The 26265-nt window shown below is 39.6% G+C and overlaps 1 protein-coding gene across 2 annotated transcripts in view; it reads right to left on the bottom strand.

Moving 5' to 3' along the window:
- LOC103136430 (paired box protein Pax-7) overlaps positions 1-26265 on the bottom strand; it is a 57519-nt gene that overhangs the window by 22804 nt on the left and 8450 nt on the right. For both annotated transcript variants that reach the window (XM_007549690.2, XM_007549681.2), the window contains exon 5: positions 7967-8166. In XM_007549690.2, coding sequence (XP_007549752.1) covers positions 7967-8166 — 200 coding nt within the window. The remainder of the gene's footprint in view (positions 1-7966; positions 8167-26265) is intronic.

The following is a 26265-nucleotide window of genomic DNA, read 5'->3' on the forward strand; positions in this document are numbered from 1 at the left end:
TATATATATATATATATATATATAGGAAAATTTGGACCCAGTCTGTTTTTTTGCACACATTTCACTCTCTGACCAAAACTAGAAGAATGTGCCTACTATGATTTTAAATTAATAGATAATTTTTAATCCACAGAAGATGCAGAAGATGTTGGGAACATCAAGACATGCATTGTTTATGAAGTTATCTGATGAAGGAGATGTTCATTTAGATGTATGTCAATAGATGGCATCGCAGTCATTGGAGTGCCTTATATTACAGTAAGCTTTTGGAATGATCTATAACAAATTCATGATCAGGCACAACATGCAGAGTTTTACATTTTGAATGCAAACTCATATTCTCTCTTAGCCCTTGAGCTAGATGCCTCTCCATACTGAAACATATAATATCTAGAGTCTGGACTTGTTTCTTCTTTGAAGGTTAACCAATATGATTTGTTTTAAGTAGAAACTCATTTGTCCTGATGAATTTTCAAACTTTTCTTCTGTGTGTGATCTGGCTTTGGCTAGTGAGCTGTTTAAAGCTGAATAAGCACTGATCAGAATCAAAAGGTAGAAATACGAATCAGCTTATCTCACAAGATTGCATCGTGTACTTGTTACACCTCAGTTCTGAGTCAACGTAAGGAACCCAGACAGACGTTGCAAAACAGTCTCAGTAGGAGTCTTCCTTGCTATTCTTTTTAGGGTTGTGGTGATGGACAACAGGTAAACTCCTTTGGAGTTAAGACCTCCTTGTTTCTTTGTCAAACCTCTGCCTTAGACATGTTAAAGCACTCCAGATATGCAGAGAACCTTTACGTTTAACTTTTAAAGTGGAAAAGTGATAACGTTGTTATATATTTAGACTTTACGAGCTGATATTACTCTGAATATTCAGTCTTGAATGATTCATTCAACTTTCTCTTCAAGTAGTCATCAGATTTAACCTTTTTGGGTGTTTTATGTTTAGTTGATACTGTAACTTAGAAACTTTTTGTTTTCCATAAAATATCTAAATCTCATTTATGTCCGGATAAAATTCGGCAATAAGATGGTTCCCTAATGAAGAAAAGTATTCACACCTCAGCATTTCTTTTTAGCATTTCTTGAGGCTGCTAATAATTTTATACACATAACTCAATAAAAACATTATCCATTACTGCAAATGGTTTGTCTTGGGGTGCAAAAGTGAAGTAGGAAGAGATGAAATTGCAACATTACTTTGAAAAAAGACCTAGTCTAACACCTCTGTTAAGTAAGGATGCACAGACAGGACATGGAGCGCATCCAGTCTAATATAAGAAGGAACCATAAGGCACAGAGTGGCTTTGTGCAACAGTCATCAGACTCTTAGCACAGACGGGGATAAACAAGCACTTGAGTGGAGCTGCACATGTGCCCATACCCTATCACCAGCATGCATACATTACCAGCCCAGTCTTCTTGTACATGCACACATCGACTCTTGCACAGACTACAACACACAGCCCGAAGCTGAGGATTTGAGGCTGTGTGCTCTGGAACCTGATCACAAAGTCACCTTGGAACAGAAATTCTCCTCGACTCTCCCCAATCCGGTTTAATTCTCTGCAGAAACATAGACAGCTGCAGAGCTTCTTCATTGTTACCCTCGTTTACCTACGAGTGCGTGGCCTGAATTCACCAAGAGTACACTTCTGTCTCATTTTCACTGACTATAAAGTCTCCCAGTATCTAGGGCGTTTGGGGAGGTCTGTATTATTGGATTGTGGTGGAAAACGTTATTTAGACCCGTTTAGGTTAAAGGGACGTCATCAAGAGTCAAGGAAGAACAAAGAATAAAGCAAAACAATTGAGCTGCAGCTGTGCATCAGGAAAAGTGTGTAGAAAAGTGTTTACACATGTGAGCTTGCATTTTCTACGACAACTTTTTGGAGGTTTGACGTTTCATTCACTAGAACTCGGTCAGATTGGATCGATATGCATAGTGACTTATAAATCTTATTTTCTGGTCTGTGTTGAAAAGAAAATGTGCCCACAGCATGATGTTTCCACCATTATGTTTTTGAGAGGCAGAAATAGTTGAAAAGGTTTCATTGAATCTCTTGTTGCAGATCTTTGAACATGATTTTCTCCTCCAGAGATATTATGGCTCCCTGGGTTTCTTCCCTGATTAATGCTCTTTGCTTGCCAGGCTTGTCAGTTTAGTTCAGAACTAAGTAATGTTGACATCTACAGCCGCAACATGACCCATCAAAAACAGACAGCTTATTGAGTTCATAAATGCCTATTATGTTTTTTAATGATTCAATGAAAAAACAAATATATTTCCAATATTTTTTCGCCAGTGTTGTCAGTCTGCTGTGAAAAAATATAGAAAAACAAAGAAAAACTATTAACAGATTTGTTAGATAACATCTCTTTTTAGAAAGAGTGCAACAAGCAGTTTTATTTTGTCTTTCTCATTTTTTATATGTTAAAAACCACAACATGTGGCTCACATGCTGAGTGTTGGAGATCTCTGGTTTAGCTGGACTCCTTCCAGTTCCACAGTTTAGTTTCACTTCACAAATATGAACCTGTTCGTGTCGGTCTGTCACATAAAAATTCTTGGAGTTGTGTGGTTTTAACCTGAAGCTCAAGAGATATGAATAATTTTGCAAGGCAGGGCGTATGCAAACTTTAAGCCTGCAATCTGATAGAATGTGAAATATTAAATGCAGTGATGAAATCTGAGTCCGTGGTTCATGGTGCACTCCACGTTGCTTCATCTCTGTTAATCTTCCTTTCAGTGTTAGTCAAAAGAACTGATTTTGAGCGATTAAATTCCTGGCTGATCAGTGATAGTGGGCATTCATGCCAACATTGTAAAGCCATGACAGTGCACCACAGAGACCAAAAAATAAAAAATCCACTGTGTGTTGCTTCTCTTAAACAGGATCATTTACATTTGAGAATTGCCTGTTTACACAATCCTCCATGAATTCTTTTCCCAAAGACAAGTCTTGAATATGTGACGCCTTTCAAGAGCCAATTTGCAACATTCGGTAGATGAATACCAGGAGCCGACAGATAATGACAAAACAAAATGTGCTGCTGACTTCATACCCATAAAAACGCAGAAGAGGTGATGCAACTGGCTTCAACAACACACCAAATCCTCTTCTGCCTCATACCACGCAATACTCCCCCCCTTACCCATGCCTCACACGTCCTCCTCCTCTTTCCCTTTCCTCTTTCTTCCCCTCTGATTCCCTCCCTGCTTGCCTTCCAGACTGGCACTATGCTAATTAAAGTAGCTAGGAGTGTGAATTTGTGAGGAGAGTGGGATTAGCTTGATAAGTATCAGGAGTACAGAAGCACTGTACCAAAGTCATTTAAATTCTAATAAAAGGAAAGTGTTAGAACATTCACTCTGATGCATTGCAACAATTTCCTCCCGACAATCTACACAAATCCTATTTATTCCTTTATGAGAAGTAAACCCGCACTGGCGGGAATACAGTTGCCTGTTGGGTTTGGTTGCTACCACTCGGCGCTATTGGGATTTTTTTCCTTCACAGTGCTGAAACTTGACTGATAGCACAACTATGAGGAAATATAAACACGGAATACCTTACATTTCCACTAACCTGCTTAAAACCACCTGCATGAGGTTAAAATCAGCTTTAAATGTATTTTACACCCGGCTAAAGATGCTAGCACACAGCCACTTACAGGCCTTTTCTGTGCGCTCCCATTCACAGCAGCGCAAGCCACAGATAAAGAAAGAAACTTTTTACCAAATTGATTTGCATGCTTCATAAAAAGCAGTGCTTATGCCTTATTAGATTCCACTAACTATAATAGCTACACGGAGGATGTTTATTGGTAATGAAAGAGGACCTATGTGACAGATTTGGTAAAGCGAGCCGGCAGCGGCATGCTGAGATGATGAGCTCCGGTCGAGACGCAGGCGTCTGTCTCTTAAAAACTTCAGCCTAAATAGGAGGGAAATGCAATTTGCTTCATGTGTAAGAGCTGATTTACAGCAACCTGCTGTCCATTGCCTGCACATCTCTCCCCCTGCGCGATGCTTCCCCACCTGATCCACCACTCAGCAACGCTCTTGTGAAATGGCTCTGTTGCCTGCTCTTGTTAAAACTGAGGGGTTATCAGATGGAAAGTAGCAGAGCGCACTGCGGCGGATACAGAGAAGGTAGACTTGGCAGCGTCCCCTCCTACAGAGACAGCCTGGAACTAATTGCTGAGAGATATGGATCACATCCCACAATTTGTCAGCCGGGGTGATAAAACCATTGCACGGTTTGTGGTGGTAAAGGAGCACCGGGAAGTTGTCTGAAAGGGGGCAGCGGGGCTGATCAAGATAGATGCTGAGAGGGTCTTAAAATGGCAGACGAGGGCAGACGCCAGGCAGTTAGCTCTGTTTATGAGTTTACGTTGTGAGTCAGCGCTAAGCCAAACACTCATCACTCATATGATGATCCAGCCTTTAATTTTACAGCTCTGCTTTGACTGGCGGCCTTGTTTACAGAGGTGTTAGCCTCACAGTTTACCTCTGCACCCGACCCAAAAACTGCTTTCCACATTATCGCCATCTTAAAAGACAAACAGATAACAGCGAACCATGACAGCTCGCACAAATCCGAGGATAAAATATGAGCGTGTGGGACCCCGGCACGGACCCCGGCCCGTAATTTCTCTCTCAGCCTCAAACCGCAGCGAGTTTCTGGATGACATCTGGAAGATGCGTCATTGCAGCTGTGCTGGAGGAGCTTTGCACTCTGGCCAGAGGGTCTCGTCTCCTGGCCTTTGACAGGCCATTCGGGCACCAATGTAGCAGCCCAGCTGGTGGACATCTTCTCATGTACACTCACATTTCAGAAACAATCTTTCACACCATCAGCTGTCCAAAGCGGTAAAAGGAGATGAATATGCATGTCCGCAATTCAGAATCGGTTTTGTAAAAACGGTGATGCTTCTGGAGCAAAAGCTAGAAAAAACTATTAGGAATTTCACAAAGTGATTTGACAATGTGTTCTTTGAAGCATGCAGGCTGCGGCACCACTGTTGGCATTATTTATTTTGGCCATCAGTACCCTTTTCTCCATAACCTTCTCAGAAAATTAAGTTTGAGTTGACCTTTTGAGACTTTCAAAGCCTCGAAGAATTAGATTATGAGGAAAACAGCATTAACAAATTACAGCCGCGGCTCAAATTCCTCAGGTTTTCACATGACATCATTTAAGTCGATTATCCAAATGCAAAGAGACAGAAGTAACTCCAGTGGCATTCTTCTCCTGTACTTCTCACATTCTGCTCCATGATTATTTGCGGTTTCATAAACACTCAGGTGTCAATGGAAGAAAGAAATCTTTTAAATGACGTGTCACAGTCCTCAGTGATGACTGAAGAACAGAACCAGCCCGAGGATATAACCTTAGGCTCCTATATATGGTTCTAAATAAAATTAGATTTATGGACCTTACATCTACACTAATGGTATAAAAAGAAAAAAATAAAAAACAATAAAAAAAACACTAAATTTTTATGAACAACACTGTGTTTGCCAGAAAACAAGCATTGCACGCTCTAATCATACCTCCTCATAGTAAAACATGGTGTTGGCTGCATCATGTCATGGTGACAGACAGGCAGTTTTTACTGTACTTTACATTTTCATTAGTAAAAATGTTAAAACCACCCAAACAATGTTCTACTTTATGCTGTTTTGGGACCCTAAGCAGATTTTTGAGACCATCCATCCAACAACAAACCCTACAACTGATATTCCTGGTTGACCAAAGATTATTCATTATAAACATTTAATGTTACGGTTTTAACTAGAGGGAACGTTAGTCACACAATAGCTAGATGTGCGTTGCTTGACTCACATTCATTTCACATGATTTTCTTTGTTTCTTAGAAAATTTGACTTTTAGAAGATTGAATGATCCTGGATCTCCTTTAAAAACCTGAATCCAGATCAACCAAAATCAAAGCCAGTCATTTTTTCTGATGTTGGCCAAGTTTTATGCCATTTCTTCTTTACCTAGGAAGGTCTTTACATCCTGAATAAATTAAATCACATTTATTTTGAATCAATTGAGAAAACTTTTGTTTTCTCAATTGATTTGTCACTTGTACATATAATATTTACATTAAATTAGATAACTTGTCTTCTGACCGTCCAGAGCTTTTGCTTAGTTTCCATGTGCCGGCTATAAGAAACATATAAGAAACAAACTGATAAAGTCTGCTACTACTGCAGAAATATCATGAATGCTTTTTAAGGCAACGCAGGGTAATATTTACATTAAAATCTCAGCTGAAGCTCTTAGTTCTCCACCACTTGACATACTGCGCTCCTTCTCTCCTCAGACGTACTGGATACCCGGGCATGTTGGGGGGTTTTGAAGATGGACAGTGACATGTGTGGAATCAGTTACCAACTCTGCGTGTTTGTGGTGTGATGAACAGTTAGCATGCGGTGAGGAGTTTGGGCCGTTTCAGAGTGAGTGTGAACCGCTGGGGTAAGAGGAGAGGGGTGCCCCAGAGTTTTTTTTTTTTTTTTCCTCCAGCAGTTGATTGATTAATGTTGTTGTCGGGGCATGGGGTCCCCAGAGAGGATGAAGAACTCTGTGTGATATGTGGAGGATTTTACAAGCAGCGGCGAGCTTGAAAGTGGTGGGATGAGATCCTGGCCAAAGGCCGAAATGAGAAATCCATCAGGAATGCATTCCCTTTCGCTCCTCTCCTAGTTTCTGCTCCCTTCCCATCTTTAGAACAACAGCTGTTGCTGTAACTCTACTGTACACGTCTTCCTTCAATCTTGCACTAAATTGTGGGGAGTTCAGGCTGTCAGAGTGGCCTCCCTAGTCTAGGGTGTGAAATAAGGAAGCGTTTCTGTCAAACTGCTTCAACATTAAACATTGTAGCATGATAAGAAGGAAAACGTGCTCATGATGGATGAATGTATTGCACTGTAGAAATATTCATACCCCTTAAGATTTTTTCACGTTCTGTCAGGTTAGAATCACAAATTTTGATGCATTTTATTTAGATTTTATGTGATAGACTGATACAAAGTAGAGTATATTTGTAAACTGGAAGGAGGGTAATGTCTGAAACATTTGGGAAGCATTTGTGTTCAGCCTCTCTTACTTTGACACCCATAAGTAAAATCCAGAGTAGCAAATTACCAGAAGAATCAGTGTGTCTTTTAAACCCAATATGAGTACAGCTGTACTATAAAAGCCTCAGAGATTTTTTAGAGAACATTAATGAATAAAAATAATCATAAGACTGAGGAACACAGTAGAAAGGCCAGGGATAAATATGAGAAAGATTTAATGTAAGGTTAGGTTGTAAGTCCCAAGCTTTGAACATCTTATAGAGCACTGTGCAATCCATGATATTAAAATGGAAAGAGGACATCTCCAAGTGTCCAAAAGCTGACAGGCCAGGCATGGAGAGCAAAATCTGCAAGAAGTCCCAAATGCAGTTTGCCGAAAGCAATGCAGGAGACAGTGTTCATTTAAAATGCTGTAACACCACACCAGCTTACTGAGCAATGGCGAAACACGGTGGTGGCAGCATCATGCTGAGGGATTTGTTTCCCCTGCAGAAGGAGCAGCTGGTCACAACCTAAATATCAGAACTTTGTTTGTAAAAAAAAAAACTGAATCCATTCCACCTCACAATGTGCTACTTTGTTGGTTGCCAACATTAAATCCCAATTAATTATGCTGAAGTTTGTGGCTGTAATTTGAACTAAATGCGTAAAAGTTTAAGGGGTAAGAACACTATGTTAAAGCAATGTGCAGACTCAAATTATAGAGAAAGGCAAGGCTTTTTCCTTGGTGACATTCCGTGTTTCTGCAGCATGTAGTTAATTCACCCTACTCACAAAGACATAGTCCCTGTAAAAATGAAAGAATGGCTATTCTTTGCTTCATCTGGGCTTCAGCTAAGGTTAAGTTGCGTACAGCTCCATTGGACCTACCTGTACTCTGGCTTCTGTGAGTTTTGTCCTCTGAGCCAGCTCCTCTCGGGTGTAGATGTCGGGGTAATGCGTTCTCTCAAAAGCCTTCTCCAGCTCCTCCAGCTGCTCCGCTGTGAAGGTGGTGCGGCTGCGCCTCTGCTTCCTCTTCAGGGGCAAATCTGGCTCCGAATCAACATCCGATCCGTCGTCTGTGCGGTTACCTGAGGTGAAGAGAAACCTAATGAGAGCCTAGTCGAGAGGCCTTTGGGAGAATTAGCTGTTTGTGGAAAAATAACGGCGTTATCTGCATTCTAAAAGGGCCTCCTTTGTCGTTCGTGATGCAGAGTTTGCATCGGAGAGGATTCAAATGACAGCTACTTTTCTCTCCGTACACAACTGGGAGAATATTATCTTAATCTGTGGATATTTATTTAATATAGAAGAGGCCCTGATATGCAATCCTGCCTGTGAGAGGGGCCCCAGAGGCTGTGGAGGCAGGGAGCTGAGGGGGAGTGGGCTGCCAGTGGGTAGAGGGGTTAATCTGCAGAGGCCACCTTGCTGCTCCTCACCCTGTTTTTCTCTGTCATTGGCCCAGGGCATACTGCTCATACACAGCTCAGCCAAAGTGCATAAAATAGAGCACAATATCGCACCAAAACCATTCAGTCCCATGTGTTTCCACCTGCTGTCACAGAATGAATTAAAGCATATTTTACATTACTTTTTCGGCATTCAACTAAGCTGAATTTTTGCTCGAGGAACACAGATACAGCACAAAGCTGTACAATCCGGGCCGACAGGGAAATTTTTGACAGTAAATACGCATTACCATTATAACTGAATTTAGAAAATTGCATCATTTTCACCTCCTCTGCATGTCTATTCAAACTACATGGCCCTTTTCATTTCATGTCATAAAATTCTTATTTTCATAATTTCCTCATTGAGACATTGACAAGGCAGAGTGATGTGCCAGTGTTGCTCCAGGCCTAGTTGGATTGCATCATGCTCAGTCCAGAAAGTGTGGGAGAAGGGAAAATAAAGGGAGATGCTGAAGAAAAAGGGCGCGTGAAGAGATTTCGGGTTCTGACAGGGGCCCTTTGCCATCCGACTCCGGTGGAAATGCGCACCTGACTCTGGCTCTTTGTTCCAGCTCACTCCAGTCACATCTTTCAGTGGACAAAAGAGCACTCAGACCTTGCCTCCAAATAACAACTGTGAGAACAAAAGAGCAACAGAGCTGGCGGAGTCTCAAGGCCAGCTCCAGAGTTTAATTAAACAAGGAATTATGGGATTATATGGAGACTATCATTACAGGCCACTCCACCAGTCTTCTGCGAACATTTTTTGTCCCCCTGAGCTCGTGCTCGACGATTCCGTGCGGATTACATGTGGCCGCAGGACATGAGGCCGCATTCATTAAATCAATTCTTCAGTCTTATCCTTTTTAATAAAGATTGATTCTTGAAGCACAAGCTCACTCGGGCTGCAGAACACCCTTGAACATACAAAGTTGAATATGTACATACAGCACATATCCCTTTGTTGGTTTTCATGAGGATGCGGGTATCCATTTGCTCTGTAACTCGCCATGACGACACTTGAGAGCAGCGCAGCGGTCTGCGGATCACTTTGCAAAGTCACCTCCACGTCCCCGCGGGGGAGACGCCGGGGTCAGAGTCGACACATGCTCAGTGGGGTTCTGAGCAAGACACCACCGTCCTCTCCTCCTCAAATTATCACTTTTCCTTTGTTGGAGATGTTCTCACAAACTTTAGCTAGCTAGCTAGCAAACCGACCTCGCAGTTTATCACTGTACTGTCGGAAACACGTGTTACATTTGACAATTAGGTTCAATATTTTTTTCTAACAATGTGACATTGATTCAGATTAAATATTTTGTGTTTTTAGTCAGATTTCTATTTGCTAAATGCAAAAAAAAAAGAGAGAAAACTTTATTCAGAGATTTTTTTGTTATTAGTCAGAGTACTGTGCCTTTAAACATTTTTGCAAAGTCCAACTAATGGTGATATCAAAGGTTTGTAAGTCGTTCCCACTGAAACCACTCCCACCATTATTGAGACTCAGATAAAAGCAGCCATTACTCCAAAAGGAAGATTACAATTTAGACAACTACCTTAATTTTGAAGACATATTCTTCATTCTCATGTAACTTAAAGTGTTTATCCATAATTACCGTTGCCTCATTTAGAGGAAAATGGGAAAGCTTGCAAGCCTGAGAACACAATCCCAGCTGCTCAGCACAGGAATGGCAGCATTATGCTGTGTGGGATTGTGTGGTGCACTTCACTAAACAGATCCTGAGAAAAGAAAATTATGTGGAAAATATTGACATCACATGTGGAAAAAAGCAAGGAAGTTAAAACTGGAGCGCCATTGAGTCCAACAAATTGGACAATGAGTCTAAAAACACAACCAGATTAGCTACAAGGTGGATTAAGGACAAGAAAGTCAATGTCTGAGAGTGGCCATCATAAAGCCTTGATGTTAGTAAATTTGTAGTTATAGTTGAAAAGGGGTTTGCGAATGAGGCAGCCTAGAAACCTGGTTCAGTTACACTAGTACTACCAGGAGGAATGTTCCACATATTGTGAGAACCCACAAAATGTCTTTCCAAAGTCATACAGAGACAGTTCCACTAAATACTGCAGTCATTCCTGCAAACTTCTAAAACAGTAAAAAAGTAAAGAAAAAATATTTTCCAAATAAATTCTGTTATTATTCTGTCATTTCTCAAATAGAAATAATTTTTCCAACCCCACCTGATCTAAAAAACATACGCCTTATCTGTCTTTTTAATACAGTGTATGTAAATATGTGGTTTCAACAGTGTTCTGACTGATAGACCTCAGCAGTGTTTGGCTTGTACTGCTGTTCGTCATTAAGCCCGCAGAGCCAACACATCTGCTGTTGTACATGAACCAGAGGCACAAGGTCACCAGTGCTGCCTGTAATGAGTGAAGGAAAATGGAACACGGCACATGTTGTTGGAGGCCAAATGGGACCTGGACACGATGTAAAACTCATCTGTATGCCGACTAAATTTAGTGAGCCGAGGACAGAAAATATCCCGAAACACATGGCTGCTCTCTCCGCCGATCTAAGAAACGACCAGAGACACACGGAGCGGCAAGACAAGAGAGAGGAAATCTGTGCCTTTCAGGCTGCTTTATGCAAAATAAGAGCTAAATAAATAGGCAAAATGGGGCCCTGCAGGACTGAGCAGGTCAATTCTTTAACAGTGCAGAAAGGTAAACTCTGATTAGACCTTTGCATAATACAACCGCTGTAATTTCCATGCAAAGGTTCATGAGATATTGGTAAACCACTCAGGCCTTGTCTCATTACTTATTGTCCAATTAGAATCTCATTATGCTGCATCCAGTGGGCACGATTAGTGCCGTGTACTCTGCTCCAGGGGCCCTCCAAGGTTTTACCTCAATATTGATTTAAAATTGTGGCCATCATGAATAGGAATTAATCAGGTTTACACTCTGCTTTGTCAAGGTAAAAGCCTGATTAGGCTGCAGGAAGAACTCCGGGGGCAGTGAAAGCTCCAAGCCCACATTCCCACATTACAATGCATTTCATGGATTTTCCAAAAAACATGATTGTAACACTGAAGTTTGAACTGACCATATATATGTGTAAATATATACATATCCTCTTCCAAGCTTCACTGGGAATCTTCACAAGTTTTTTTCTGTTGTTTTGGGGTTATTATACATGTTTTGCACCAATAAACATTAATCTCTGGAAAACAACAACGATGGTAGAACCTTCAGGCATTCCCAGTAAATTGTAGCTGGGAATAAACTGGTGTGTGAATCAGTCCAAAATTGCATAATTACCAGCATGACTAGATCGATACTTGAGTTTCAGATTTCATCTTGAAATTTTATTTTGTATTTTAGTATTATAGTTTCTCAATTCTACCCTTAAAAACATTATGCTTTGATTTTAATCATTTCTTCCACTTTGTTTCTTTAAAAAAACAACATACACATAGATGTCCTCATATTATATAAATGTGTTATTAAAATATTTGTAGACACCCATAAAACTTGATTTTGACAAAATAATTCAAAGGAAAAACCACAAAAGTGCCTAAAGGTCAAAGGTTCAATGCTATATCCAACTTAAAGTTTGATATAATACTGGTATTAGTACCGGTGATGTTTTACTTAGTATCAAACTGATAACAAAATATGCAGTATTGCACACCTCTACAAACCATAAACTAGACTTAAGTTACATGACTCAAGCTTTTTCTGTTTCTTTTATCTCTTCTTTTGATTGTGAGTCTTAAGAATTCAAGAAAAGAAAGAGAATGTTTCTCTTGTAATTATTATAAACGTTGCTTACATTCAATGGACAGGCAAAGACGTAATAATGCGATTGTTTGACTGACAGGTAGTTTCTTTTTTGCAACCTGCAGCAGACGGCAGGGTGACACAATGACCACAGCAAAACGTAGCACATGTAACAATCACTGATCTATGCAAGATGCTCGGCATAAACGTACAAATCCACGTTTGACAAACGTTGCATCGCGCAAAATCGTCATGAAAAATGTTTCATGCTAAAAAAAACAGCAATAACAACAGCAACAAAGAAAGCCGAAAAGAACAGAAAACACCTTGTTTAGCTTCTGGAGATGTTTCACAGCCTTTTACAGTTGGTTTGAAATATCTTCCAGATGATATAAGCTTTTCTTTCTCTCCTTCATTTCCTTTGTGCATTAAAATTTAGGAAAACTACTCGCCTGGTCAGAGTCACAACGCAGCAAACACACTAGGCACAGATCATTCTGTTAGGTGTTTTATAACAGCATTGCAATATTGGTAAAAATCAGCTAGAATAAAGGTATTTTAAGCTGCTTGAATACAAGGAGAAAAAAATCTAAATTTTCATGTACCAGCAGGAATATGTAGTGAACCGTGTTTAATTAGTGTGAACGTACCGAGTACTCCAAATGAACTCTGTCGACGTGAGGAAGCACATTAGATCGCTTCGCCCTGCTGTGGCTGTGCTTTAATGATGCTTTAATTCTGAACAGACCTTTCAGATAAAACACAGCTCGTCCTCTTGAAAGACTTGAACTGCTAGTTAATAGTTTGAAGGTTGCTGCGAGGTTTAAAAGCTTTTCCTGCCCCTCGTGCTCCTCTCCTGACCTTTCAGACAGACCCCAGACAGATGGGATCCTCATCACACTTTCTTCTTCAAAACCAGCCACCGTGTGCATCATCTGAAGCCCCTTCCTCCGCCACCACCTCCCTCCAAACCCTCAGACTCCTCCAGGTTTGTGAACTAATGCTAATTAGCTCACACTTAGCTAATTAGCTAAATAGACAGCTGTCTATTTAACGTGGCAATTAAGCAAGCGATCTGTTAAGTTACAAGTTTACGATGGGTAACAACAGCAATACACATAATGTTACCCCAGGCTGGTGAGAGGCAGACAAATGTGCTAGCACCTGGTTTGGAAATGGCCTAAAAATATATTAACCTTTCACAGCAAGCGTATCATTTTATACGGAAATAATTGGAAAAATCCATAATTTAATTTTATGTATATATATATATATATATTTTTTTTTTTTTTTTTTTTTTTTTCACAAAATCACATACGGCCCAGAAATGCCTTGACTGAAGCAATTTTCTTAATTTATATTCTCAACTCGCCGCTTAATTGAAGCTTTGACAACTCAAAGTTTCATTTCTGAGTTATCTTGATAAAATTCACAATGCAGAGGATGATATACATGTCAAGATGTACAGCTAAGAGTACCGTCTTCCTGTCACCACAACAACTGTGAGAGCAGCCAGCAGCACAAGATGAATATGTGGAAAAGTACCTCATGCCACCTGCTAAATATGGTGGAGGACCTGTGATGCTGTGGGATGGTTTGAATCTTATTAGAGCATATGACAACTTTAAACTTTCTCCTAAACAGAGATCTGTTGTAAAACTTTGGCTCATTAAGCAGTATATTGATCAAAAAAGTCAGATACATAGAAATGATTCACCTGACACAAAATGGAGACTGTGTTAAATGAAACAACTGAGCGATCTTCTTTCGGAAAAGGGTTGTTATACAAGGCATTGATGGGAGAGAAACAACAATCTGCGATCTCATGGAAAACAATTATTTATTAGCTTCGCATGAATAAATGTGCTAAAAATTAAAGGTCAATTTTTCAGTGAGAGATTGTGCTACTGCAATAAAATATGCATTTATGTTATGGCTTTTTACATATCCTTGTCAGGGGCATGTGGGAGATGACTAATGAGTGCATAACCAGTTAAGGCATTACTTCTTTTTATTTTAAAGTTGTTGTTTTTTTTCCAAAAAGCATTAATGGAAAGATAAAAAAAAATAAAATAAATAAATCTTTAAATGTCTGTTGTAAACATTGCCATTAAAAACACCATAAATTATTAAGCTCTTAAATATTGAAAAAATAAGAACAGGAAAAACAATCTTTGCACAAAAACACTCTAAAAGTGACAAAGGGAAGCTCTCGTTTTAGCAGCGAAGGTTCTCCAAATCCCTCGTCTCAGCCTCACCTGTGCAGCCAAACCCTAAAGTAAATCGGCGCCACCCCCCCAACTCCCATAGTCTCTCTCTGATATCACAACGCATGGCCTCAATATCAGCCATACCTTTGCAAACTCTCCAAGACAGAGGGACAAAAACAGACAGGGCTTTGGCAGTGCAGCATTAGCTCATAATGGCTCATTTTGAAAAGCATATTAGTTCCAGCATAATTACAATCAGGCCTCACGCTCTGTGTTTTGCAGGCATTCACAGGACAGGCTGCTGAGCACCGAGTCACACCAGTTGACTGTGACTGACAGCAGATTTGGTTAAAAATGCTGTTTTTTCCTCCCTCTTTTTTTCCCACAGGACAAAAATAACACCACGTCTTTTCTCCCTGTTTGTGTTGACTTGTTTATTTTGTGCCCACCTTTTGTCGTACTTGATGCCTCCAATTATACTTTTTGTCAGTCAGAGGGGGTGAATATCAAAAGGCCTAATTATGCAAACAGGCCCGCGATAAGAGGCATCTGCCTCAGATGGGATCTGCTATCTCTGACATGCATCTGTCTCTGCGCTGTCTTCTCTGCTCCAGGCCTGCATATAAACAGGCCTGCCTGTCCCCAGGACTGCATGCGATTCAACCACCAACACTGGAGTCGGAGGGATGCATCGGAGGCGGGAGGAGGGGTGGGAGGGGATGGAGGTTCGCACAGCAACATCAAATAACTAACAACTTCTCAATTTGCATTTTTCTGAGAATGGCGCGGCATCTCTCTTTAATGCACTTGCCTGTTCATCCTGAAGGGGTTGCCAAGTTAAAGAAGCCATGCGATTCAAGGCATTCACCGAGGGATGTATGAGATAGGACCCTTGTGTGAAAACAAGATAGACGCCAGCGATAAGTAGAATGGTTTAAGGACAGATTGTTTTTGGAATAATCTTTTCCTGTGGATATCTCCACACAAGAGGAAGAAAGAAAGAAAAAAGAATCATGAAAACTCTAAAAGTAATCATAGTGTCAGCTCCGTTTGAGCTTATTTAGAAATATTAGATTAAAATGTTCAAATGGTTATAAATCAAGTTAGGTGTTTACCCGGTCTGGCTACAAGCTTGATATCTTTGACCTTCTCTCGCTCATAATTTGACATTTAGCCGAAATTGAATTTGGGCGAGATGTGTGTCCATACGTTAAAACTCCGCCGTCTATCTATCTAAAATAAAATAAAATCAATCTCTGCTCACCTTTATGGACAGATGTCAGTGGTTTCAGTTTTTTCTCCTGCTTATCATGTCAATTACTGGTTTATAGCAGGTGGCAGACGGCCAAGGACGCTCCTGCCAGAACGCACTTCATGTGAATGCCTGAATGCATTCAACTTTACACTCTTTTTCTTCATGCAAGCTTCGTCCATCTGAGAAAATCGTAAAACATTGTTCTGTTTTTAAAGCAAATGTGCAACGTCTGACAGCCAAAGTGGGAATCTAGCTTCCACATTCCTCAGGAAAATTCCAGCACTTTTCTTCCCCTTGTCTCTCTGACAGAATCACAGAAAAAAGTAGCGGGCTTGGAAAAAAAAAAAATGGAGGAAAAGGCAAGGGAGGAAGAAAGATGGGAGGCTCTATAATCTTTGGCTCTCACAACAAACAATTAGGCCCCTTCTCACTGTTTGAGGTGGAGAGTGGGGGGCAGTGGGAGGGCTCGAAAGAAAGCAGAGGAGACAGAGGAGAGGGAGAGCGATGCTCTTTTATTGCTCTTGTCATATGGATGAAGGCGCAGCGCGTCCATGAGAGCGCACGCTCACCTTCAACAACAGGGCGTCCACTGGGCCTCCCGGCCCCTTTCAGCCCCTAGAGACGAGCACCTCAGGGGGCCATTAGAGCATGAATGGGGGACTGACAGCCCTGTGCAGCTCTGCAGGGCATCCATAAACGCTGACATATTGACTCCCCATGCCTCTGTGCTGCCTGAGTTTTGAAAGCGTGAAGGGCTTGAAGGGTGGGATTCTTTTTCTTTAATGCACTACTGGCTAAAAGTGGGATATTAGCGACAATATAAATGTTTGCTTTTGACTCTAAGTCATGCTTTGTTTCTGCACGGCTGTCTTTACAGCACTGTCAGCAATGAAAATATAAACTCCTATTTTGGTGGCGGTATTTCTTGCTTCAAACGATGGATGTCACTTTTCTTCCTTTACATGATGCAACGTGGGGAAGTTATTTAGAAATGACATGTTTCTTTCTTTTAATTGTGAAGAACAAAGCTCGATTAGAGAGGATCTGAAAGAACGCGGTTGGTTTCAGACTTCACAAGATGCAGACCTGTATTAGCTGCTGCTGCCACCACCGTTTAACTTCTTCACCAAGTCTGAGGTTTTAAAGCAGAATGTCACTGCCTGAGCTCAACTCTTTGCTAATTGAGGTCACAACGAATGTAATGAAATTAAGAGAATGCAAGAAAGATAAAGAAGAGCCCATGGGGGTCTCTCCTCCAAATGGAAACACAGCCAAAGTCCCGGTCCCCCAACAAAAAAAAAAAAAAAAGGCTCCCAAAAAAAAAAAAACCCTATGAAGAAAAGAAAATCAAACAGCTACGTCTCAGGGCTGTGAGCCGAGGTCTCCTGGAGGAACAAATCTTTTTTTCCCCCCCAACAAAGCCAAAGAGAGATTACTGGGCAGCGTACAGGAATGCACAGCGGACATTTTTTTTTGTGCCCAAGGGAAGTTTTCTAATTTTCTGGACAAGGACGGCCGGCAAATAATTTTGAAAAGTTGGGGATATTGAGGACACTAGCAGGGGAAAATGAGTTAAACTTCAACTAAATGAAAAAAATGGCAATAAAAGTAAAAAAAAGCTCAAAGTATAAAATGAGCAAACAAGAAGCCCACATTTTAACTTTAACAGTTCACTTTACTTCCAGTTGCTCCCGTAAATCCAAATAATGGAAAAAAAGAAATAGCACTAAGGTTCAAGTAATGTGTGAAATCTTGCAGTATTTCCTAAATAAAACTTCCCTTAATATTCCCATAAAAGAGCAAAACTGTAAAAAAAAACTCCTCCACATACAACAGTCTAATAAGAGCTTTTATTTGGCACAGTCAAGCATTAATTTGTGAGAGCTCTCCATATTGAGAGGTCGTAATGTGCACAGCAGAAAAGCTTTTTATACTGCGACTACATATTCCCCAAGGAGAGAATGACTGACGATGCAGAAATAAGCCCATTAGTTGAAAAGAGGGGACAACATTTGAAGTTGTTATTTTGTCGGCGAGGACAGGAGCTCCACCCCACTGTTTGGACAAGCGCTTTTCACATTTTAACTCGGTAGAAGAAAAACACATTTCTGATTTGCAACACTCAGGGAACATGTTTATTGTCTTTGTGGCTGTGGAAAAACACGCACAATTAAAAAACAAATGAATATTTCAGTGGTGCGGCCCCATCAAGACCATAAAATGTGAAATGTTCTGGCCCTAAGTAGCATAGACTAATGGCGATTTTTTAAACCAGCAGACCATGGTCAATGTTCCTCATTCATCACTGAGGGAGCACTGTGCTAAACATAATTACTGTTGCACATTATGTGGCCTATTCCTGTATTGTAATAAAATTAGCCAGAAATGTTTTTTTTTTTGTCTTTCCTAATGCAGCTCCACGGTAACCAGCGGATGGTTGTAATGCAGCACACTGTCCCGATCTGTGCCAGCTGTCAGAGTTTGACAACCTTAGCTGGCAAGGCAAATTGGAGGAAACTACATTTCTTTCAGCAAATGATGCGGCTCTGACCTGCTCATCTGTCACACAATTTCACACGGACATAATAATGATAATAAAACCTAAGATGTCCTGATGTACCCCGCTCTCTATTTTGGCACGCTTTATTATTTTACATCATAACAATGGCTCATTTATCAAGATAAATATTTTTTTTTCCCCCCTGAATATTCAGTATTGTGATGAACTGTTCACTTCAGTTTTAGTTGTTTTTTTTTTTTAATCTCAGGAAAGAACAAACTGAAACCGGACTAAGAGTTTCTTTAAATACATACAATTTTTAAAGCCCACTCAACATTATGATTGCAATCTGGCTTCCAAATGTTGAGTTACTCCTAATCTATTAAGCCAATAAATACAAGATGAGGAATTTTATTTGCCCTTTTATCAGAATTGACATCAAATCAACGATCTACAATTATAAAAATGTCACTGATTCGGAAAGTTTATACATGTGGTTACATGCTTTTATTTTGTTTGGTAGATAACTTAGAAGACTGCAAAATGACGGTGAATATGACATTAAAATAACAAACTTATAAAATAACAATATATAGTCACAATTAGGGTTATCTATAATATTTGATTGTCTCGTTGACTTTCAGTCATATATTTATGGAGAACGACAGTAAAAAGTTCTACCGAATTTTGTTGCAATTTTAAGTACCTATTGCGCAAAATAAAACACATTTATCTTGTTTTCTGTTTATAGAGGAACAGCTGTAACAAGCTCATATGAGCTGTTTTTTTAGTCAGGCTACCTGTTCCATTTGGCTGCCAAACAGACATAAATTGCAGGCAGTAATTTTTATAGCAGTCAGATTGAATAGTGGTAGCTTGTTATCTTCCAAACCCTGACTTTCTGTTTGCATTTTTTTATTTTATTGAAAGCATTATTTCAGCCTGTTAATCAGCAATGCAAAGCAACAACTGATGGAAGAGGGTGTTATTTTTTGTTTCAGCTCTTGCGCTGCATTCTTATTAAAAATGACTAAATTTTTTGAATAACTTGTTCTCAATCCTTCGTATACCTTATTACTGGTAACCAGGCCATATTAATATGCTTTAAATACAGATGCCTTATGTTTTTTTTTCTTTGGTTCAAGTCATCCTTTCGGATTCTAAAACCAACAGGAAGTCCTCACCGCAAACAAAACTAATGCGTAACAGACAGAAAACAGAACACAAAGCCACATAAAACAGTCTTCCTATCTGCAGCAGCTAGCAGGGAGCACAGCTCCCCATTGATTGCACTTGCATAAAAGCAACAGAAAACTTGTTAATGGGGTAAATGACAGAGGAGTTACACTCGTTATCTGGTGCTTCTGCATGCCTCTTTTCTAACAACGCCACGGGCGACTGCCCATTTGGCCCATATCAAACACGGTCACTGATGGAGACCTGCCTTTAATGAAGCCGACTCAAACCTTCCATATTATATTCTTAACGCTCCCATATTTGCTTTGCAAGCCTTTGTCATTATGTAAGATTATCTGTGAGCTGGCAACAACTTTTATTTTGTCTTGTAGATAACTTAGGAGGCAAACGACTTCAATTTATGAAATTACATGCCTAATTTCATACTACTTAGAGCCAGAATTAATATAAACTGTCTATAAACAGTCTTGTATGTGCTGTAATGGCTACACACAAATTAATTTAATGATATTTTACCAGCTGTCTATGTTATGGGAGGTTTTTGTGTTTGCTATGTCATGTTTTGATGGTTGAATTTCCGTATTCAGACAATGTTACAAGACGAGTAGATGCCAGTTTGTCACAATGCAATAAATTCACAGTGACTTGAAGAGCTGCAAGAGAAAGTTTCTTTTTTGCCAGTTTTTCTTCAGTATGAGGAATAAATGCAGCAAAGCACCATCTCAAAGCAATTAAACGACAACAAATGCCTCGCGTTTTCCCATTAAAAACGTTTGAGACTAATCTCCCCTGCTGGGAACACTTGTCTCTCCTTGTGGCATGGCTCTGAATCAACACTGAGAGATAAATAAATAGCCTTTAAAGAAAACACAAACATTGTCCCTCTTGTCAAGGCACATACCCTCTCGAGAGCAGCTCCTGTCCACTCATGTCAACTCACTCTCTCCCTGTTTCCTCAGCTCTCTGCGCTCAGACACTTCTGTCTAATGAATTAGAAGGATTGCCGTCCCACAGGGCCGAGTGGAGCTCTGTCATCCCTGAGTGTTGTTTTCCCCTCTTGTTCATTGTCCGCCGTCGAAAGGCAATAGTCGCCAATCAGGATTCATTACAGCGGCGAATCTGTGAGTGAACTGCCGACTGCAAGCGCAAAACACACAACTGTCCGGGAGAAGAGATGGGCCTCCGCTGGACCCCCTGAAACTTAATTGGATTGCCAATACGGCCCACAGACGTCTGAGGAGCCGAGACAAACAATGGAGCAGAAAATAAATACTCCAAAGGCGCAATGATGAGTCCACTTGGTGAACCAAAACAATATTGATCTCCTTCTTCTCTTTTTGTTTGTTTAGAAAAGCCTCATCCAGGCTAATAGCTGTCTGAGAATGTAATCTCTCCCTTGTCCACTCCCCTTCCTCCCCCCCTTCCATATTATCTATTATGCGGCTCCTTTTAGCGAGTCTCGAATAGTTTAGGTTCAGTTTCGCACCGGGGTACGAGGCATGGGGCTGGGGACCAATTGTTTGCTAATGTTGACACCTGCCAGAGCAGGCTTGGCCCTATTTGGGGCCCACTAAAGCTGTAAACTGGATGCTCCCCTCCTCCTCCACTCTTTAGCGAGATTAAGTGTGGGTTTCTGGGGGTCACAAATCACTGGACTCCCTCTGATGTTGTGAGGCACAGAGCCAGAGACTAAGAGGCCTAAGAAAAAAAAAGAGGAAAGCTGGAGAGGGAGGGACAGCGGAGGGAAGAGGGATAAAGAGTGACAGTCTATTGTTTCCTGAAAAGGAGAGGAATAATGTATCTTCTTGAGTGCACATAGTGTCCCATTCAGAAAAAAAGAAAATAAAAGAATGAAAAACATCAGCGGTGGGTGTGCTTCACAGATTTCTGGGCCTCGGAAAATGATCAGATATTTGTTTAAAACTTAACATTGACAATGTATTCTTGCTTGGTCAAATAAAAATGAATACTTAGCAAAAAAAAAAAAAAAAAAAACTTTTTTTTTAATGTCGCCGTGCAAATATTTGTTTTTCTGATATGATTGTGTTCTTGATTGGCACACATTTACATTTTCTGTAAACACATGTTCATAAAAACACAGAAACCCAAGTGTCCATAGCAGACAATGCCAAGCTCCTCCTCCCCTTTTCTTTCTGCAGATGTACATTAATGCACAAAAAGGAGAGGCAGAGATCTGAGCAGCAGCAGCAGAAGAAGAGCCCTGTCTCCCCTCTTTAAAACTGCTGCTGTCCAGCCTGATCGTGTCAGTTTGAAGGCCCCTATTCAGGAGTATTCAAGCATCTGCCTTTGAGGCACAATAGCAGCTAGTTTATAAACTGTCTGCCCAGGCACCCAAAGGCTTTAGTTCTTATTGTTTTCTCCCCCCTTAATAAACTTTTTGGAGGAGTTCATCAACTTGCCTGAATAGCCGATGAAGCAAGTCTCAAGACAGAAAATAACAGAGGGGTCCTTTCTCCTCCCCTCTTCTTTTTCTCTTCCTTTTCTAGTGGCTGTTTGTCTAACAATAGTGAGAGCAGGCTGTCAGACATCACAGGGCCTTTTTGTAGCAACACAAAAAAAGCGCTCGAAAAAGGAAAGAAAACCTCTCAAAATGCTGCTGTATTTGCAGATTTCCTCAGATCTAAAGGACGTTCGAGCTGCAAAATATGTTTGGAAAATTGCAAAAATAAAAATGAATAAAAACTCAACTTAGTTATTACGATTTTTGAGTTAAAAGCTTGTGTTAATTGAATTTAAAACATGTATTATTTTTTTTTATTTGGTATCTAGGAATTTACTGATAGCCAGACTCCTGCTAAGACAGGCAGCACTGAAATGATGGGATGCAATGAAATGTAATTTTGGATGTAAGCCATTAATCCACTGTTATACCTTTAAACTCTGTCACAAAAAAAAAAAAGAGCCAAACTTAAAAGTCTCTAATAGATGTCTAGTGTAATTAATTTCATACCTAATTAAAACAAGGCCACAGTCCGTGCATGCTCACTTGTTTAGCCCGCTGGATGGTCATAATTGAAGTAGTAGCGGAAAAAAGGAGGGCTGCTTAGAAATAAAAGCCCACAGCAGTCCAATTCAACAACACTGTCATCCAACCACGCTGATCCCCCCCCAAACCTGCGCCCTCCTCCACCATCTGACCCAAAAAAAGGGCGTTATTGGCTGCCCCGGACTAACCACCTACTGTTTCCCACAGATGCACTGGGTGCGTTTTAACACCCTAATTAGATGTGACAAGTTCAACGAGCCGGTTTCAGAGGAGGAAAAGCTGGTCAGGTTATGATTTCCGAGTCAGACTCACAGGGGGAATCTCTGGACAGCTGATTCCTGTCAGCCTCATTCATCTTCTTCCAGCCAATTAAACATTAATGCTAACAAAGCGATGGCAGTTTGAGGGTGTGGGGGGCATGAAAAGGACCCAAGTGGAAATGTAAATGACTGGTAGGGAAAATACTAACAACAACAACGGCAAAAAATATAATAATGCCGTTTTAGAAATCAAACTACAATACTAGGAATTTGTTACATTTGTTAAAATAAAATGAGATATAAAAAACAATAAATCTACATTTCTGCTAATAAAATTTCTATGCTCCCCATAAATGATAATTTTTTTTATTACTTATTTTATTTTATTTTTTATAATAACGTAATAAAAATATAAAATCTATCAATTTAACTACAGCAGGTTGCCTTTAATTGTAACCTGTTTACACAAATTTGAAATGTACAGCATCTGACTAGAGGAAGTAGGACAAAAGCGAGAGAGAAATCAAACTCCAGCATGAATATGGAAACAGATAAAAAAAAATAAAAAATAGAGATTTTTTTCCTCTATTACTTTTGGTCCTGCAGCCCTGCGGCCTGAGCGCAGCCCCATAGTGAAAATTGGCGGAATAAAACACAGACAGAAATGAGAGCCGCATTGAAGCACCCTACTGTTGTGACAGGATACCTGGAGGGCAGCGCTTCCTCTTTAATTTGTCTCGTATGGTTTGAGACCCCCAACCAGTCATTCAATCCTCAGAGCCTCCGTAAGCCTACCGAATTTAATTCTCGATGGTGAAATTATATGCTATAATTAAATATCACATCATTTGAAATAAGATGGGGAAAAATGTTCAGTGCATGGAGGCATCTTATCGACTTCCTCGTTGTTATCACATTAAAAGTAACAACATCTAAAAATGGGTCTGTCTGCATTTGTGTGTGGGAGAAATTGCCGGCTAAACAAAGGAGGCACCTATGGGCTTACAGCTTATATTCTGATATTTTTGAGCAAGAAACGTTAACCTTGAAATGGTGCTATCTGTGCCTAACAATGTGCGATCATAACCCCATAAATGAGGGGAGAAATTGAATCCTTTTAAGTTATTAAGCAGGAAAGGATTATAAACTCGTCTTTATAAATGAGCTAGAAATCCCCATGTCTTTCTCTGTACACTTTTAAATTTCCCACAAGAAGCAGGAGAGGAGAGATTGCCCCTTTTCAAGAGCCCCCCACAAGAGATGGAAAAACCATTTTTGTGCCCAGATAGGAAGTCGTCCCACATGGTAAGCGCAACTTTAATTAATAGACAGCCTTGAGAGGTATCACTGTCAGCCTGGATAATGGTGACAGAGCTAGTGTTTGTGCTTCCATGAATATTTCTCATGTGATCAAAGTCAAATGCCAGCACAGAGTGAATTTAAGCCTACTTCATTTTTTTTTTCTTCGTGCTGTTGACACTTAAAGCTCCTGACACTGAAATGTCTCGCCGGGTTGGTAGGTCTACAAGCTTAAACTGTGCTCTTTTAAAAAAAAATTATGCTCATTACTAATAAGCAGGAGATGTCGCGTTATTGTGTAGGATGATTTGTTCGCCTTACCTTGCTGGAACCGGAAAGCAATTACTTGTATTTGATTCTGTCATCAGGTCTCACGATATGTTAAATTACAATCAATGAGAACCTATGCTAACCCATTATGCACTGCATTTTCTGTTTTAAATCTTCACTCCAGCATACAACTAACAGTACAAGCAAAATTAGTCAGTATTTTATTAATCCCCTAAAGAACATCAAAATGCCAATGGGGTTGCTAGGTAACATCTTTCCTAGCAACCAAAGAACTAAGCTAAGCTAATAGGAATGAAATCCATTTGACGTGTCACTGATTATTTTTTTATATAAAATTTAGCGGCTGTTGAGGTTAAATGCTAATCAGTCATCCCTTTTCTAAATCTTCTCTTAAGCATGAAAGGACACACAAAAAATAGTCAGTATTTTCAGAACCTCCTGACTAAAAGGAAATTCAAAATGCTATCCTGGTTGGTAGGGAACATCTTACCTTACCATTTCAAGATGAAGGCTAAGATAATATTAGTACAACAAGCAAGCAACAATGGATAAATATGTTCCTGATAAATCCATTTGACATGTCACTGATTATTTATTGTGTATATTTTTAGGTTGAACGCCAATCAGTCATCATATTCTAACCAGAAGGTTGTTGAGGTTGGGAAGCAACATTTCACCAGCAACTATAAGGATAGGCAGCAATGTTATCCAGCTACATGTTTGTGCTAAATTCATTTAATATATCAATAATTGTTATTTTTATTATTTAGTAGTTCTTGAGGTCAATTTATAAGTCATATAGCTAAATCTACTCTTTGGCAAATTATTAAAAATATACAAGAAATCAATTGGTGCTTTTATCAGTCCTGCTTTCTGGCCCACATCTCACCTATAAAGCAAAGAAACAAGCTAAGTTAAAGAAGTACTACCTTGCTACAAAGCAGCTACTAAAATGTTCATTTGAAATCCATATGATTTGTTAATGATGATGTTTTAATATTATTTAGAAATTAAATGCTAATCAGTTGTACTATACATCAACATATTATTAGAAATGTGGGCAAAAGTAATCCATTTTCTTGTCAGTTTAGTTTTAAGAATATTAAAATGCTGTCAGGGTTTCTGGCCAACATCTTAGCAGCAACTAAAGAAAGTTACACTAACAAGAAGATTAGCAAGCTACAAGGGATAAATATTTTCTTCAAAAATACCCTTTGATTTGTCTTTCATTTTTTTTATTTTGTATAGCGGTTAATGAGATAAAATTCTACTTCTGCTCTTTGACATGCTACAAATGGACAATTCAAGTTAGTTAGACATATTTTAATCAATCCCACCTGACTAAAAACAAGGATCAGAATTCTGTCCAGGTTGTTAGGCAACATCTGACCAAACATATGAAGAACTACGCTAAGCTAATAGCAATATTATCCAACTGCAGTGGATAAATATGTTAATGGTGAATCCATTTGATGTGCCACGGATTTATTTTTCATATTTTATTTAGCAGTTGCTGAGGTTAGGTGGGAATCTGTCTCACCTGCTACTCTTTGTCTGCCACTGCTGGTTTATCATGGGAAAAAAGGAAAAAATACAGGCAGCTTGCCACCTGCTAGCTTATACACATACTAGCCAAATTGTAGCTTTAGCTATTTAAAGAAATTAAAAAAGAAAAATCTTAAGCATATTTTTGTTGTCTTGCAAGATAAATATAGAACAAAAAACACAAACTGCTATTTATCAATTTAGACACCATAAATAAATTGGGTCCTAAATATAAAATAATAGTTCTCATCATTAAGATTACACTGCTCACTATTTGTTAGCAAGCACTTTTTTATATGCCTTTCATTTGGCTAGTTGATACAATATTTGCTGTTGTCAAGATCTGAATACTTATTTTAAGCCAGTAAGTATATAATTTTTCTTTTCTATTATTATTATTATTATTATTATTATTATTATTA

This window comes from Poecilia formosa, unplaced genomic scaffold (genome assembly GCF_000485575.1).
Source record: "Poecilia formosa unplaced genomic scaffold, Poecilia_formosa-5.1.2 Scaffold2, whole genome shotgun sequence".
Lineage (NCBI taxonomy): Eukaryota > Metazoa > Chordata > Actinopteri > Cyprinodontiformes > Poeciliidae > Poecilia > Poecilia formosa.